The sequence below is a fragment of the Dipodomys merriami genome, unplaced genomic scaffold (assembly GCF_024711535.1).
Source record: "Dipodomys merriami isolate MVZ:Mamm:240054 unplaced genomic scaffold, mDipMer1.0.p SCAF_50, whole genome shotgun sequence".
Taxonomy (NCBI): Eukaryota; Metazoa; Chordata; class Mammalia; order Rodentia; family Heteromyidae; genus Dipodomys; species Dipodomys merriami.
In genome coordinates this window covers 432692-447775 of record NW_027206069.1, presented here as the reverse complement: position 1 = coordinate 447775, position 15084 = coordinate 432692, and the positions used below count along the sequence as shown (strand labels likewise).

General features: G+C 63.3%; 2 protein-coding genes across 2 annotated transcripts in view; one reads left to right on the top strand and one right to left on the bottom strand.

The window, feature by feature from the left end:
- The window catches only part of Ahnak2 (AHNAK nucleoprotein 2), a 38054-nt gene extending 35758 nt beyond the window's left edge, over positions 1-2296 (bottom strand). Inside the window, exon 1 of the mRNA XM_069997756.1 lies at positions 2242-2296. Coding sequence (XP_069853857.1) covers positions 2242-2296 — 55 coding nt within the window. The remainder of the gene's footprint in view (positions 1-2241) is intronic.
- Positions 2297-7136: 4840 nt separating this feature from the next.
- On the top strand, positions 7137-13895 carry Clba1 (clathrin binding box of aftiphilin containing 1). The gene is given in 6 exon segments (XM_069997431.1): positions 7137-7924; positions 9503-9648; positions 10739-10865; positions 12170-12286; positions 13202-13277; positions 13280-13895. Coding segments are annotated over 6 exon segments (1074 nt in total). The 5' UTR covers positions 7137-7540; the 3' UTR covers positions 13504-13895.
- Positions 13896-15084: the final 1189 nt, after the last annotated feature.

Sequence of the window (15084 nt, the reverse complement as noted above, 5' to 3'; positions counted from 1 at the left end):
GTTCTGCCTCCGGGAAGGTACTGGCCTGTCCTGAGATGGGAGAGGTGGGACACCCGGAGTCGGTGGGGATTAACTGCACCGGTGTCCAGGCAGGAGCCCTGTGCAGTGTCCCTTCCCACGGCGGTAAAGGAGCCGAGCAGGCACACACCGGACCGGAAGGCTCTCTGTACAGGGCCCCCCAGCCCATTCCCAGCACAGCCACCAGGGGGCAAACTCAGCACAGCTGGGGAGAAGGTCCTAGGTCCCTTGGGCTGTGGGTACTGTGGGTACCATCTGACAGCCTTTGATGGTGGAGGGGGGGCACCAGAGAATAAGGGGACGGCTGGGTTGGGCCGAAAGGCAAAGGCAAGAAGCCTGCAGGGAGTGGAGTGCTGCTGGGAACAGCATGAAAGCTGAGTGGTCCTTGTCAGGAACGCACATCCCAGTGCCCGGGTGCAGGAATGGGGAGGGCCTGGGAACCAGCATGTTGACAGAACCCAGGACCTCTAGTCTGCCAGGTTTCCTATCCAAGCTGCGGCAAGGGTCTCTGGTCTCATTCCCTAAGAGAGGATGGGCACAGAAGGGGCTGCCCAGACCAGCCAGGGAATCACAAAGCCAAAGCCAAAAGCAGGAAGCCAGGCCCTCAGCTGGGGAGATGGAGTGTGGAGGGGTCCCACACCAGCGTGGGAGCACCCGCGCGGGAAGCACAGTCTTACATCCACAGACCCCGGCCCTCTCCCGGGAGGTGATCTTACGTCCACAGACCCCGGCCCTCTCCCAGGAGGCGTCCACAGACCCCGGCCCTCTCCCGGGAAGCACAGTCTTAGTCCACAGACCCCGGCCCTCTCCCAGGAGGCGTCCACAGACCCCGGCCCTCTCCCGGGAAGCACAGTCTTACGTCCACGGACCCCGGCCCTCTCCCGGGAGGTGATCTTACGTCCACAGACCCCGGCCCTCTCCCGGGAGGCGTCCACAGACCCCGGCCCTCTCCCGGGAGGTGATCTTACGTCCACAGACCCCGGCCCTCTCCCGGGAGGCGTCCACAGACCCCGGCCCTCTCCCGGGAGGCGTCCACAGACCCCAGCCCTCTCCCGGGAAGCGATCTTACGTCCACGGACCCCGGCCCTCTCCCGGGAGGCGTCCACAGACCCCGGCCCTCTCCCGGGAAGCGATCTTACGTCCACGGACCCCGGCCCTCTCCCGGGAGGTGATCTTACGTCCACAGACCCCGGCCCTCTCCCGGGAGGCGATCTTACGTCCACAGACCCCGGCCTTCTCCCGGGAGGTGTCCACAGACCCCGGCCCTCTCCCGGGAGGCGATCTTACGTCCACAGACCCCGGCCCTCTCCCGGGAGGTGATCTTACGTCCACAGACCCCGGCCTTCTCCTGGGAGGCTTTTCTGCAGCGACATGGGCAGGGCCAGCCACAGAGGGGGCAGGCTGGGGGCTCCGCCTCCGAGTTCACCGCTCTCCCACTGCTGGCCAGGGCTCCATGGTCCCCTGGACAGTGCAGGTAAGGTCTGGAAGGGACCCTGGCTCCCAGGCTCCCTGCTGTAGTGGCCCGTCTGGCCAAACGTCCCACCCACCCAGCCCTCTGCCCTTGATTACAGAAAGGGCCTCGGAAGCTCCCTGGACAGGTAAGGGGTTGCCCAGGCCAGGGTGGCCCCTGCCCGGTGCCTGGCCTCCAGCTCCTCACCCCCAGCCCGCCCGCCCTCAAGGAGCAGTGCGTGCACAGCGCTGCCCCAGCCCTCTTCCCAGCGGCTGGCCAGGTGCCCTGGGTGTGGCCAGACTGCTGCATGACTGACCCAAATCTGAAGGACTGCCAGGCCGCCCGCCCCCCAAGACACAGAGGCCCCCCAAGAGGCCCAGGCCGGGACAGACAGGTGAAAAGCACTAGGCACCCCTCTACAGCAGAAGCTGGGGGGCACTGGCCACCTGGCAGGGACCCTGCGAACAGCACCCACGTCCCCTGGCCCCGAGCTGGGGGGTCCTCATGGCTCCATCTCTGCCCCATCTGGGCTCCCACCACGCCCAGACCTGGAGCCCAGCTCTGCCGCAGCCACCACCCAGCTGAGAGCCACGGCGGCCACAGCACCAGCCAAGACCCCGGACGCCCGGCGCGGCCGGCCCGGGGGGGAGGCAGCAGGGGAGAGGCGGGGAGGGGGCCCGGACGGGGCGGGAGGAGGCGGGCGGGGAGGGAGGCAGGCAGGGACTTCCGCGCCCACCCGCCCGGGGGAGCGGGCCGCAGGCGGAGGGGCGCACCGCTGCCGGGGGCTCCGGGCCAGGTGGGCAGCACCACGTGGAAGCAGTCGCACATCTCGGCGGCCGAGCGGCGCGGGCCGGCGGCGGCCCGACGCGTCCGGCGGCAGCCGCGGCTCCAGCGCGCCCGGGGCGCCGCGCCTCGCCCGCCGCGCCTCGCCCGCTGTCCGGCGCTGCCGCGGGCCGACAGCTCAGACTGCAGCCGCTGCCCGCGCCCGCGGACCGCCGCGCCGGCCCCGCCCCGGCCCGCCCCGGCCCGCCCGCGCCGGCCACTGCGCGGCGAGCGCGCGGGTGATGCCACCGGCCCCCTCCAGCTCATTGGCTGCGCCCGCCGCGGCCCCGCCCCGCCAGGCCCCGCCCCGCGCCGGCCCCGCCCCTCCCCGCATCGGCCCCGCCCCCCCACCCCGACCCATCCCGGGCCCACGGGTGGAGAACCGGGGCGCGGATCGGTGCTCAACACCCACACACCTGCGCACACGGGACGCGCACGCATACAGGCGCGAACCCTCGCGGGCGCCCCGGGCGCGGGGCCGGCCCCACCCGCAGGGTGACTCACCCGGGCCGGGCCGTTCCCGGTAGCGGCCGCAGCACTGGGCAGCCTGCCCCGAGCGGCTGACCCCGCAGCGGCTGCCGGGAAGCGGCCCTGGCGCTGTCCTCCCGCGGCCCCGCAGGGCCCCGCAGGGCACTGCTCTGGCCTCCGCCCTCGCCCTGAGCACTGCCCGCCGCGCTCCCCCACGCGTGCTCTCTGTGGTGTCCCAGACTGTCCTGCGTCTGTCAGGTTGGCTGGGGGTCCCCGCATCCGAATCTGGTTCCGGCTGTGGGAGGCGCTTCCGGTCAGGGACCTCAGGACCCCGCTGTGTCCCCACCCCGTGGGTGTGCAGCCTCCGCCTTTCTGTGGAGTCAGCCCTGGGCGAGCCACACACTCTCCCGTCAACCACACGACCTTCCAGACCCCGGTGGGGGGCCAAGTGAGCAGGCTCCCATGTGCCAAAGCCCCCCTCCCCGGGAGAGGGGCACCCCCCAGGAGCTCCCCCCTCCAGGCAGCCAACATCCACCGGGCCTGTGTCTACTGGGTCTGGCCACCCTGGCCCACAGGAGGTCCCCAGCATGGCTGTGACAGATCCAGGGTGCCTGCTCACCAGCTCTGGGAGTCACCTGAGATGGGGTGGCCTAGAACTCCTGTCCCAGTCTGCTCCTCCCTGCTCACTCTGGAGCAGTGTGGACTGCGGCTCTGCTCTGTCCTCCTCATCTCATGGGGGAGGTGCGTGTGCTGCCAGGGCCGGCCCAGGACCCCAACCCGGTAATCCTGCCTTCCTGAGAGCCCCCTCTAAGTTAGGCCAAGGCAGACGTATTCTGAAGAACAGACACCTTGGGGTGTCTGCCCAGAGAGGCCCCAGGGGCCCCATGCCATGGGGGGGTGTTCTTTCCAGGACAAAGCCAGAATCTACCACTACCAACTACTAAGCCTCTGACCCCCAAAGCAGACCTCAGGACCACAGTGCGGGGTGGGTGGTGAGGCTCCTCTCCGTGACAGAAGCCAGTCCCATCCTCTGCTGCAGAGTGGGGCAGCTGCCAGGCGCTCCTACCATCCAGCCCAGCTCCAGCCTCTCCCTTGCTCCCTTCTGGGGACCGAGGCCCCGGGAAGGCAGCAGGCAGGGCCTGGCTCCCAATACCATGGGGACGCAGACCACCCCCAGCAGTATAAGGCCACGTGGCCCCTCAACATGTCACTCAGGGTGCCGTGCAGCCCTGTGGTGCCCCGCCCTTTCGCTGGAGTTCAGGCTGGGTCCTCACTGCCTGCTCTGCAGGCCTCTCCTGGCAGGTCACGAGGCGGGGACGCCCGGAGCATCAATCATTGATGTCCACTGCAGCAGCACAGCAAAAATAGTCTTGCCACCAGCCCCGCCCTGCCCCGCCCCAGCACACAGGCACCGCCGAAGCGGCCACCAGGGACCCTCAGACATCCTACCTGCCTCATCCTTTGCTCAGAGACGCTGGGGAAGTTCTAGGCTTGCGAGGACTGCAGTGGGTAGGGGCTCTCACCTCCCTGCCCAGCAGCCATGCCCTCGCCGCTTCCATCTCTCCCACAGCCAGGCCTGCTTCATGTCTGGACGGGGCTCCAGGACTTTCCCTCTGCCTTTGCATAGCTTCATGGCAGGGCTCAGGAAACAGGGCTGCGGCAGGCTGGCTGTTTTGTTGTTGTTTCAGAGCTGAGGACAGAGCTCAGGGCCTGGCACTTGTTAGGTAAGTGCTCTTCCACTGAGCTCATCTCTAACCCCCAGATTGACTTCTTCACACACATTCTCTTTCTTTTTTTTTGCGTTAAGAGTCACTAGATAGCCCAGGCTGACCTTGAACTTGCAATACTTCAGCCTCAGGTTCCTGCTGGGATCACAGGCATGTACCACTATGCTTTGTCCTTCCTATCTCTTTCTTACAAGGACCCTGCTTACTCTGGGCTCAGCTGTATAACCCAAGCCCATCTCTTCACCTCCAGATCCATCTTTAATGACATGTGTAAGCCCCTTGCGCTTTGTAAGATCCATATTCACACCTCCTAGGAATCAGAATGGGAATATTTCTGAGGAACCAGTAGCCACACTGGTAATGCAGATCACCCCACGCTGGGCCTGTGGGCCAGGAACCAGAGACTGCTGTGTTCCTGGTCCCTCCTGTGTGCACACCGAGGGCCTGGAACTCCCCCCCTCCTCAGGGATCTGCACTTGGGAACGTGACGAAGGCTGGGGCACTCCAGCCTACATGTGGTCACTCTAGCACTGGGCCCAGGCCTCAGCCCTCATCCCTGCGCAAGGGCACAGGACGGCTGTCTGGCACAGGACCAGCTCCCCACACTCAGTAATGGCGGGGGGCGGGGTGGGGGGAGCTGGAGCAGAGGTGATGGATAGACCCAGGGCCTGCTGGGTAGTCAGTGCCCTGCTGATGTCAGAGACAAACTGAAGTCAGTGTCTGCAAACCCAGACAGCATCTGACCCCGCCCTGCAGGGCAGGTGTGGGTGCTGGGGCAGCTGAGCCAAGACCCAGTCTGGAGCAGTCTGACTGCAGGGCTCCGCATTGCCCCTAGGGAAATGGAGTGTGTGTGTGTGTGTGTGTGTGGGGAGGGGGGGGGAAGAGAGGGAGAGAGAGAGAGAGAAAGAGAAAGAGAGAGAGAGAGAGAGAGAGAGAGAGAGAGAGAGAGAGAGAGAGAGAGAGAGAGAGAGAGAGAGAGAGAGATATCATCCAGGATGCAGGGAGGAGGGAGGGGCAAGGCTATTATCCAAGACGCAGAGTGATCTCATCTTGTCCCTTTTGAGTCAGTTTTTCCCGTAGCTGAGCGGAGGGACTGGCCAGGGACTAGGTGATTCATGCTAGGGCAGGACCTCGGCAGAGCTCCAGGAGGTTGCAGGTAGAAGACCTGTGAGCATGGAGGTGGGCTGGGGTTGGGTGTGGACTGGGGCTCCAATGGTGGCCTGGAGACCCCTTCTTGGAGAAGGCCTGGACGGGGTGTCAAGGCTGACTTCCTGAGCTAAAGTTGGGAAAAAGCAAGGCAGATCTGAGGGAGGGGAGGATTGGGAGAGGGGTAAGAGGAACTCATTAGTGTCCTTACTCTCAGACAGGCGAGGTGGCCGGAGTGGGCAGCTCCCTGGCCAGGCAGGTCCTGCTGGGCCTCAGGTGCAAATTGTGGGGGGAGGGGAGGCACACAGGAAGACTGGAGAGAACAGAGATGAACAGGACGGCCAGAGCAGGTTTACTACGGCAAACCTGAGGGAACCTCCACACCCAAGTAGAGAGCCTCTCTTACAGGCTGAGAGGCTTCCCGGGGTTTATGGGGGAAATGAGGCTGAAAGTGATGCTGTGCTGCAGGGCAGGGTACCCAGTGGGGCAAGGCCTAACGTTCATCGTCCTTCTCTTTCCCTCCACCTCCCACAAGTTAAGGCAATTCGGGGACAGCAAGATAGACTTAGCTCCTGCTGTCAGGGAACCTCCAGTTCCGTGGAGAAGACACAGCCAGGGGCAGGGCGGGGTGTCCCCGGCCCCTCGGCCCGCGCCCCGGCAGGGCGGGGTGTCCCCGGCCCCTCGGCCCGCGCCCCGGCAGGGCGGGGTGTCCCCGGCCCGCACTCGGCCCGCGCCCGGGCAGGGCGGGGTGTCCCCGGCCCCTCGGCCCGCGCCCGGGTAGGGCGGGTGTCCCCGGCCCCTCGGCCCGCGCCCCGGCAGGGCGGGTGTCCCCGGCCCGCGCTCGGCCCGCGCCCCGGCAGGGCGGGGTGTCCCCCGGGCTCGGCCCGCGCCCGGGTAGGGCGGGTGTCCCCGGCCCCTCGGCCCGCGCCCCGGCAGGGCGAGTTGTCCCCGGCCCCTCGGCCCGCGCCCGGGTAGGGCGGGTGTCCCCGGCCCCTCGGCCCGCGCCCGGGCAGGGCGGGGTGTCCCCGGCCCCTCGGCCCGCGCCCCGGCAGGGCGGGTGTCCCCGGCCCCTCGGCCCGCGCCCCGGCAGGGCGGGGTGTCCCCGGCCCCTCGGCCCGCGCCCCGGCAGGGCGGGGTGTCCCCGGCCCGCACTCGGCCCGCGCCCGGGCAGGGCGGGGTGTCCCCGGCCCAGGCTCGGGTGCGCTGCAGCACGGCGATGGCCGGCTCCCGGGCCCGGTGCGCTCCCGGGGGGTGCCGCTCTCGAGAGCCTCACGAGGGTGCGGAGCCGCGGAAGGCCGGGGCTGGACAGCGCCCGCACGGCCCGCACGGCCCGCACGCCGGGGCGGCTCCGCCCGGACGCCCAGGGGGCGGGGCCTGACGGGCGCGGGCGGGGCCAGCACAGGGGGCGGGCTCCTCGTTGACCCCGCCCCTCCTGCACGGCTTACGTCACCGGTGGTCGCCGGAAACGAGTCGGCGCGCGCCGTTGCCAGGCAACGCGCGTCGCGGGCCGGGAGCCCCGCAGGCTAGGAGCTTGGCCCCGCGGGGTCGGGCCCGGGAGCCGCGACGCGGCGGCGCAGGCCGCGTGCGAGCCGAGGCCGGGCCCTCGGAGCCAGGCCGCCGCCCGCCCGCGTCGCGGACCCAGCCCTCGGCGGACCCCGCCGGCGAGCTCGGGCCGGCCTGAGCGCCGCGCCTGCCTTCCGGACCCGCGGCCGGCCTCCCGCGGCCCCCGGCCACGCCTGGGCGCCGGGCGGGTCACCGACCGGAGAGGCCTGTCCCCGGGCAGCGGGCGGTGTGAGACCCCGGGGCCGCGCGGCCCCCGACGCCTGCCGGCCAGCGCGGGCGGCTCCGCCCGGCAGCTGCATGTCCCGGGAGCCGCTCGCGGCGGGTCTGCCGGCCCGGCCGTGCCGAGATGCAAGGCCGGCGGGAGCCGGGGGCGGAGGCAGTGAGTGAGCTCGCGGGGGGGCCGGGGGCCGCCTCCCTCCGCCTGGCGGCCGTGGGACGCAGTGGCGACGGTGTGGACGGGACCCGAGCCTGCCGCCCCGGCTCCCTGCCTGGGGAGAGCGCCGGCTGCAGGCCAGGGGCGGGCTGTCCCGACCCCGGGGAGCTCAGCGGCGGGTGGGGGGAGTTCGAAGGCTTCCAGGAATCTGCAGCCAGAGCCCAGCAATTCGCTCTGGCCCTTGAACTCCCGGCGAGACCCACAGAACCTCAGCCACCGAGAACCCCTTCCAGTTCTCACCAGCTGCACCGGGGTGGACCCTGGGCGGCAGGAAGTGCTGCCCGCCCATCTGCAGAGGTATTTCTGTGGTGCTCACCACCATGTTGAGTGGGAGGTGTTTTGCACACCCAGAGGATGGAGAACTTTGTATAGGCTTGTGTGCTGAGGGGGTGGGGCTTCTAGCCTTGGAGGGTTGCCTTCCCCCTCGGCCTTCCTCTCTGGCTATGTGGCTGGCCCTCTTGCCCTCCAGAGGCCAGGGAATGGAGTGTCGGTAGGAGAGGCTGCAAAAATTGATCCTGCCAAAGCCCGGTGGAAGCCCCCAGAGCAGGGCCCCGCTGTCTGTGCCTCCCAGGCCTGTGCTTGGCTGTTTGTGCCTCTCAGGCCTGTGCTTGGCCACCCCCATTCAAGCCACTTGCAGAACCTTTGAATTTGGAGCCTGCAGATTTAGAAAGTTCCACATTATGAAAGTTACAAGCAAGTGGGTAATAAACTGAGTAATGCTGGCCCTGCCCCTCGCCCTGGCCCTGAGTGCCTCAGAACTGACACCCCCCCCCCCCCCGCTCTGTAACTGGCCCTGCCCCTCCCCCTGAGTGCCTCAGAACTGACCCCCCCCTCTGTAACTGCCTTTGATCCTTGGTTTCTAGTTGACCTCTTCCCTCCATTGCTCCTTTTTCTCTTCCATACGAACCCAGATGGTTCATCCTAAACACCAGAGACCAAAAGATAAAACCAGGAAGGAAAAGATAAAAACAGTGACTCCATCACTAGTGGTGCAGATGGACTGCTCTCTAAACCCATTTCCCTGCCTGGCATTGTTGGCTCATGCCTGTAATCCTAGCTGTTGAGGAGGCTGAAACCTGAAGATTGTAGTTGAAGCCAGCCCAGGCAGGAAATGCCATGAGACTCTTCAGCTAACTACCCAAAGCTAAAGTAGAGCCGTGGCTCAAAGTGGTAAAGCTCTAGCCTTAAGCACTAAAGCTCAGGGATAGACACCAGATCCGAGTCCAAGCCTTAGGACCAGCATGTATACCTTGTGCATGCACGCACAAGCACACACACACACACACACACACACACACGTTATAAACCCATTTCCCTGGACCTCTAAGGTTCCAGTACATTCAGCTCTGCTGTAACATTTGTTTGAAAGCAAGACTTTCTTCTAATGTGGTAGGCACACTAGGGAACATTCAAGCATAAAGGGAATTTTACATGAAACACTTAAGTGAATATAGAAAACTACATTCAGCTGAGTGGGGCTTGTTGAATCCAGATAGCTCACGCCTGACAAGTCAGGCGCCCAGGCTTGCCCTCCCGTCACACCTGGTATCACCATACTGCCCAGTTGAGACCCTCAGGGCCTTTTCAGGGTGAAGTGTGCCCCCACTGCCATCCAGAGAACATGGAAGGGCCTGGTGTCGAGGTCATCTTTGTTGTTGCCAACCAAGCTTGAGGTATGCCCTTGCTGGCCCCAAGAACCCTGTGGTTTCCACTGCATGCTTTCACATGGCCAAGGGCCTTAGGGAAGGGCTAATAGGGTGAGAGTAGAGCGGATGGTACAATACCTGTACTTCATTTTTACCAAAGTCCAGGGCCTGGAATAAGCCAATGTCTGCATTTCTTCTAACTTTTGAACATCCTTTTTTTTTTTTCCAGCCCATTCTCAGTTATGAGGATGTTTTTAGGTCTGCTTTTCAAGAAGTCCCAGTGGAGCAGGCAATGGAAGACATTTCTACCTTAGACCATTTCTTAGGAAAAAACAGTGAAGAGAATCCTGGCCTCACATCTGTGCACAAACTGTGGTAATGACCATCCTTGGGGCAGCTCGGCATTTGTGCTGCTGTTTGAGGCTCTGGGTCCCTCCTGGAGAGTGCAGTGCTCCTGAACCGTCTGTGGGGGTGCAGGTGGATGCTGCTGCGGTGGAGGGGGGGACCCTCCGGGCTTGGGTTCTGGAGGCCTCAAAAACCTCGGCCCTGGGGTCATTGTAAACGCCAGGGGCAGCCAGTTACCTCATGGGATCAGCCCTGCGTACGCTCCCCACATGGCCTGTAAGGATGAAGGTTCTCAGGGCCAATCAGCCACACTCTGTCATCCTGTCCTGTCCTGTTGATGGCCACTGTAAAAACATTCTTTCAAGCAACATCAACAGGAACAGTGCTGGGCTGCTTTGTGCTGTGAAAGAGGCTGAGACGAGCTGGTCTGTGGGTCTGAGGAGGAAGAAGGCAGGGCGTATGGGCCCCTGGGCCCTTTGGAGGATGCAGAATGTGCTGCAGGGTCTCCATGTCTGAGCGGGTCTTTAGAGCTCATAGATGGGCCATCCTGGCCTCCGGCTGCCCGCCATGACTCCTGATGGGGGCCAAGCCGGTGAGTTTGCAGTTCACCCTGTGCCCTCTGTGTGGTACTCCTGTAAAGTTTGGTCTTAGGGCAGCCTCTGCAGGCCAGTAGGGCTGGGATGGCATGCTGGCATCAGGCTTGGCAGGCTGGGCTGCTTGGATGGAGAGGGTGTGGTTGTAGTTCTGAGACCCTCCAGTTTCATCTGCCTTGTGGTGGTTCGACACCCATTTCACTCCCCTCTCCCCCCTCCCGGCCCAGGGTCAAGATACACCCCTCATCCCCACAGCACGCACTAATATTGGCTATAATAGACGGCTCCTAGTGCGAATTCTCCAGCTTTGTGGGCCTCTGTCTGTGGCTAGCATAGCTTAGGCACCTAGTAAACGAAAGCAGCAGAGCACCTGGCTTTTCCTGGAGAAGATGCATAGGCAGCAGCTACCGCCGCCAGGAATGATGCGTACGCATGTAGGTGCGCGCGCGGGCGGCACCGGGCCCCTGCCTGCCGAGGCCGGGCCCACTGCTTGCAATGGCCATGTGACGGCTGTGTCTGTTTTCCAGCTGCGATTCACGGAGACTCTGGAGAGCTCTTCAGAGCACCGTCCCCATGTCCGCCTCCCAGTGCCTGTGGAGGGGCTCCCGCTGCCAGGAGAACCTCCTCCTCCTCCTCGGCATGGGTGCTGCTCAGGTGAGGCGGGCTTGGGCGGAGGCGTGGCTGTGGCTGTGGCCCACTCAGCAGCTTCCGCTCTGGGACAGGCTGGGGGGCGGGCCCTCTGGCCTGCCACAGGGACACTGCCTGCCTCAGGCCTGCAGGGCAAGGCGGCAGCAAGGCAAGAGTGCTGTGGGTACCCATCTGTCTCTCACCTGTGCAAGGCTCCTGCTGGGTATCCGTGAGGAGCAGCTGTGGAGATGTGGGTGGGTGTGGCGGGTAGGGAAAGAGGTACTGCGTATGGGCACGCATGCCATGAAGGTCAGACCTGTGGGCAGGATGGGACAGCTGAGGCAGATGGAGAAATGGGCTGGGCACCTGCTGGGTAGGCGTCCGGGTATATCAGCAGCTCAGGGTAGATGGTGAGCGGAGGGCACACAGGGAGCAGTGCCAGGGCCAGCGGTGCGTGGCCATGGGCACGTGGCCAGGAAGTCAGGCACACTGGAGGGAGCTGCGTCAGCAGTGCAGGGGTGGCCTCGTAAACACATTGGGAGCCCTGATGCCAGCCAAGCGCAAGGCAGAGTGGCAGCGGGGAGAGGGTCAGGAGCCCAAGGCTCCCGTCAGGCCACGCACCTTAGCATGAAGCCGCCCGTCGGTGACCAGTATGACAAAGATCTTTCCCATTCTTCAGTATCGTGGTGAGCATTACGCAGAGGGGCTGGCCAGGCCACAGTGTAGTCCTGGTGAAGCAGTTGCCAAGTCCCCCTCCCCACTGGCCTTCAGGAAGTGAGCAGCAGGCAGAGGAGCAGAGAGGACCGTGGTGATGCCAGGGCAGGAAAGACCACCAGGAGGCTAGGAAGTGGGAGTCCTGGGTGGGAGGCTCATCCTGGAGGCAGCTGAGAAGACATCTCTGGGCATTTTCTGTCGCTGTAACATAATACTCAAGATGGGTGAGTTATAGTCGGGCTCACGGTGGTGGAGGCTGGAGATGCAAGAGCACGGCCCTGGCACATGATGAGGCCTACCTACTGTGTCCTAAACGGGCATCGCCGGGCAGGTGGGGCACAGAATGCCAAGCCACCCCAAGGAACCCACCCTCATGACTGCCTCTAGTCCTAGTCACTTCCAGAAGGCCCTGCCTCTAAACCTGGTCAGCATGTGAACTCAGCTTCTCAGCACATTCAAACCACAGCAGACAGGCTGAGGGGTGCTGGGGCTCTGGGAGTCCGTGGGCCATGCAGGGTTGGCCATGGCGCCTGTGGGCCTCTCTTGAAGAGTGGGCTTACCTACTGTCCAGAATTAGGAGAACATCGTGACTGTGTGACAGATGTTTGTTTCCTCAGAGTCTTTCTGGAGGCCAGGGTCACATTCTAGACGGCTCAGACGTGAGAAAGCCTGAAGACAGGCTGGCGGTCAGCACCTTCCAGCCGCAGCCCTGCAAAGCCCTGATCCAGACCAAGGTGAGAGCACCCAGAGAGGCCTGGGGAAGTCTAGGAGTCCAGGTTTTCTCCTTTAACTTTTGTGGGCTTGGGAAAAGTGAACTTGGCCATAGTCTAGGGCCAACATGCACGGCAGGACTGCTGCTTCAGGCTGCTAAGGACCGCAGAAAACCCCTGGGCGATGAGAGGGTCTGGTGAGGAGGTGGGGCGGGGTGAGGGGCTGTGCCTGAACACTGGCACTGAGTCCCTTCTTCAGGACCACACTGCAGGGGGGCAGGCAGGCTGAGCAGACGGGCTCATTCTGCAGCCTTCTCTTTGATCATGAAGAAGGAGGCCTACCTGGGACAGGATCTCATACCCACCTTGCCCAGGAATTGCTGGACAGGCTTAGCACGGACGCTGGGAGACCACAGGTGTGGCCGGTGTGGCCAGGGATCTGCTCTGCAGAGGCTGTGGTAGAGGAGGGGTGGGGTGCAACCTGGGGGAAGGCCCCTGGAGCCACGCCTTATGACAGAACCACGACAGAGCTGGGCCAGGGGCTTGTTGTAAGGAGTGATGGTGCTGCCCGCTGACGGCCACAGCCTGGATGGCTGACACGTGGTGATGGTGTGGGCCCTCAGAAGGCCCTGTCAGGACCGCACACAGTGGGCCTGGAGATGGACATGGGGCCTCCTTGAAGCCTGTCTCCCTCTGGTCATCCTAGTGCAGAAGGCAGCCAGGGGCCTGGAGGAGGGCAGTGCCACTGTCAGGCTGCGGGTGAGAGCAGAGGCCCCGTGAGAAGAGGCCAGGGGCAGGGGGCTCCCCGCAGCCTCAGGCCTGGGGCATCGCCATCGGGGGGGTTCTCAGACTGAATGCTGAGTGGCACAGGGCAGGCAGGACACATCTGAGGGGCAGTGCTCGTCTCGTGCACTTGGCCTGACCGCCACCACCTCTTAGCTCTCAGGGACAGCAGGACGCAGACGGGGAAGTCTCATCACCTACAGCTTGTTTCTGAAGACGCCCCCCTCAGGGACAAGCAGCACCCCACAGTGCCACAGAAGATTTTCTCTCCACGCAACTTGAACGTGGCGTTCTTTAATAATGACATCTGCTATAATGGAGCACTTTTTATCTTTATGAAGCTTTTTACATTTTCTTACTGGCTTGGTTTGGTACTAGAAATCAAGAACTGTTTTGTGGAGCTGTTTCCCAAATTCATACATCTCCTTGGACCTGTCATAGTCCACCCAGACGGATAAGGGTGTGTGGGAGGTATGCCCTTCGGAGAGCCAGTCCACAAGCAGAGGGGCAGGGCTCTGCGGCGCACTGATGCTGCAGCCCAGTGCCAGGGATGGCCCCAGGCCCAGCCCACAGACATGCTGAGGCCACCAGGATTGCTGCCTGAGCACACCCAGGTGGAGCCCCTGGGTGTGCCGCTGCCCGGAGTCAGAGAGGCCCCCATACCTGGCCCCAGTCCCAGGGCCTGTGAGGACAGGCCTTCCTCTGCATGGACAGGTAGACGGCAGGCTGTACAAGGATGGCCTGGGCAGCGTCTGGTGGAGGCAGCTCTCCAGGGTCATCTGCCAAGGCCACTTTCTCCAGGCAGCCGAGTTTTACAGACTGTTATGAAATAAAAAGGCCTGGATAATAAGCCTGTGTTCTGTTAACTTGGCTCTGCAGGGGCTGTTGTCCACATCTTGTCCCAAAGGGAGGCCTGAGGTGTGAACCGACAGAGGCCATGCTGGGGGATGCGGTGGTTTGGGTGGATGCCCCTGGCATGGGGCCAACCTGTCCAGTGTCGCTGGCAGGACTTGTGCAGTGTGAAGGGGAAGGAAAGGACAGCTGTGTGTCTCAGTCAGTCTGGGCATCAGCCACCCAGGCCTGTGCCACCAACACCACGTAGCCTGAAGCCACAGGGAAAGCGGCCTTAAATCTTCACTTTCAACCAGAAGACAACGTGCAGTGACACACATCAAGAAGAGGCTGTAGTTGAAGCCAGCTGGGGAGAAAGGTGTGTGAGGCCATTTCATAAATGGCGTGTAAGGAACTCAAGTGCAAGAATGTAACCCAGTTGGAAAATCAGGTCTAAAGTCAATTCATTTGTGGGCATAGATTTTAATATGCTAAGCTTGGCAAGAGGTGACGGAAAAGCAGTCCCCTACCACTGTGAACTACAGCGGCAATGAGGACTTTCCACGTTCCAGCCTAAGACGTTAGGAGAGCTGCATCCAGGAACCGGGACTTGGGGACCAGCTGCCTAAGCTCAACCCTCAGCAACGGCCACAGTGCCAACCCAGAAGGTTCTTTGCCCGTGGCAGACCAGAGGATTATACCTGGCTGGAGGCCGGGGCTGGGCTGATGCTGAATCTCTCTGGGCACCCCAGGACTATTCTCCCCAGCAAACACCCCGAAGCCGCCAGCTTCAAGTCTCACTGCAAAGTCCTGCACTTTCCAGTGCAGCTACTCCTAATACCCAGACTAGCTACCAAAACACCCACAAGCATTGCTTTACCATGCATCATACACCCTCTGAGCTAGCTTCCATGGGGGAAACACTCAAGATCAGGAGGGCCATCTGGGACTTGGGACTGTGCTCATCTACTGCCTCCCCTGTGGCACTGCCCAGAGCCCTGGCACACCAGCCCTTAGCGAGCCCAAGGCCAAGGCCGTCAGACCCTGGGGAGGCAGGGCCCATCAGAGTAGAGGAGCCCCGTGAGATCCCAGAAGCAGCCATCCCTGGGCACAGCACAGAGCGGAACTCGTCGACCTCTACAAGGCATTGGATAAGGCTGAAAGAAGAGCCTGTAGGCCATTCACAACCATCGCATTTTGTTTGCTGG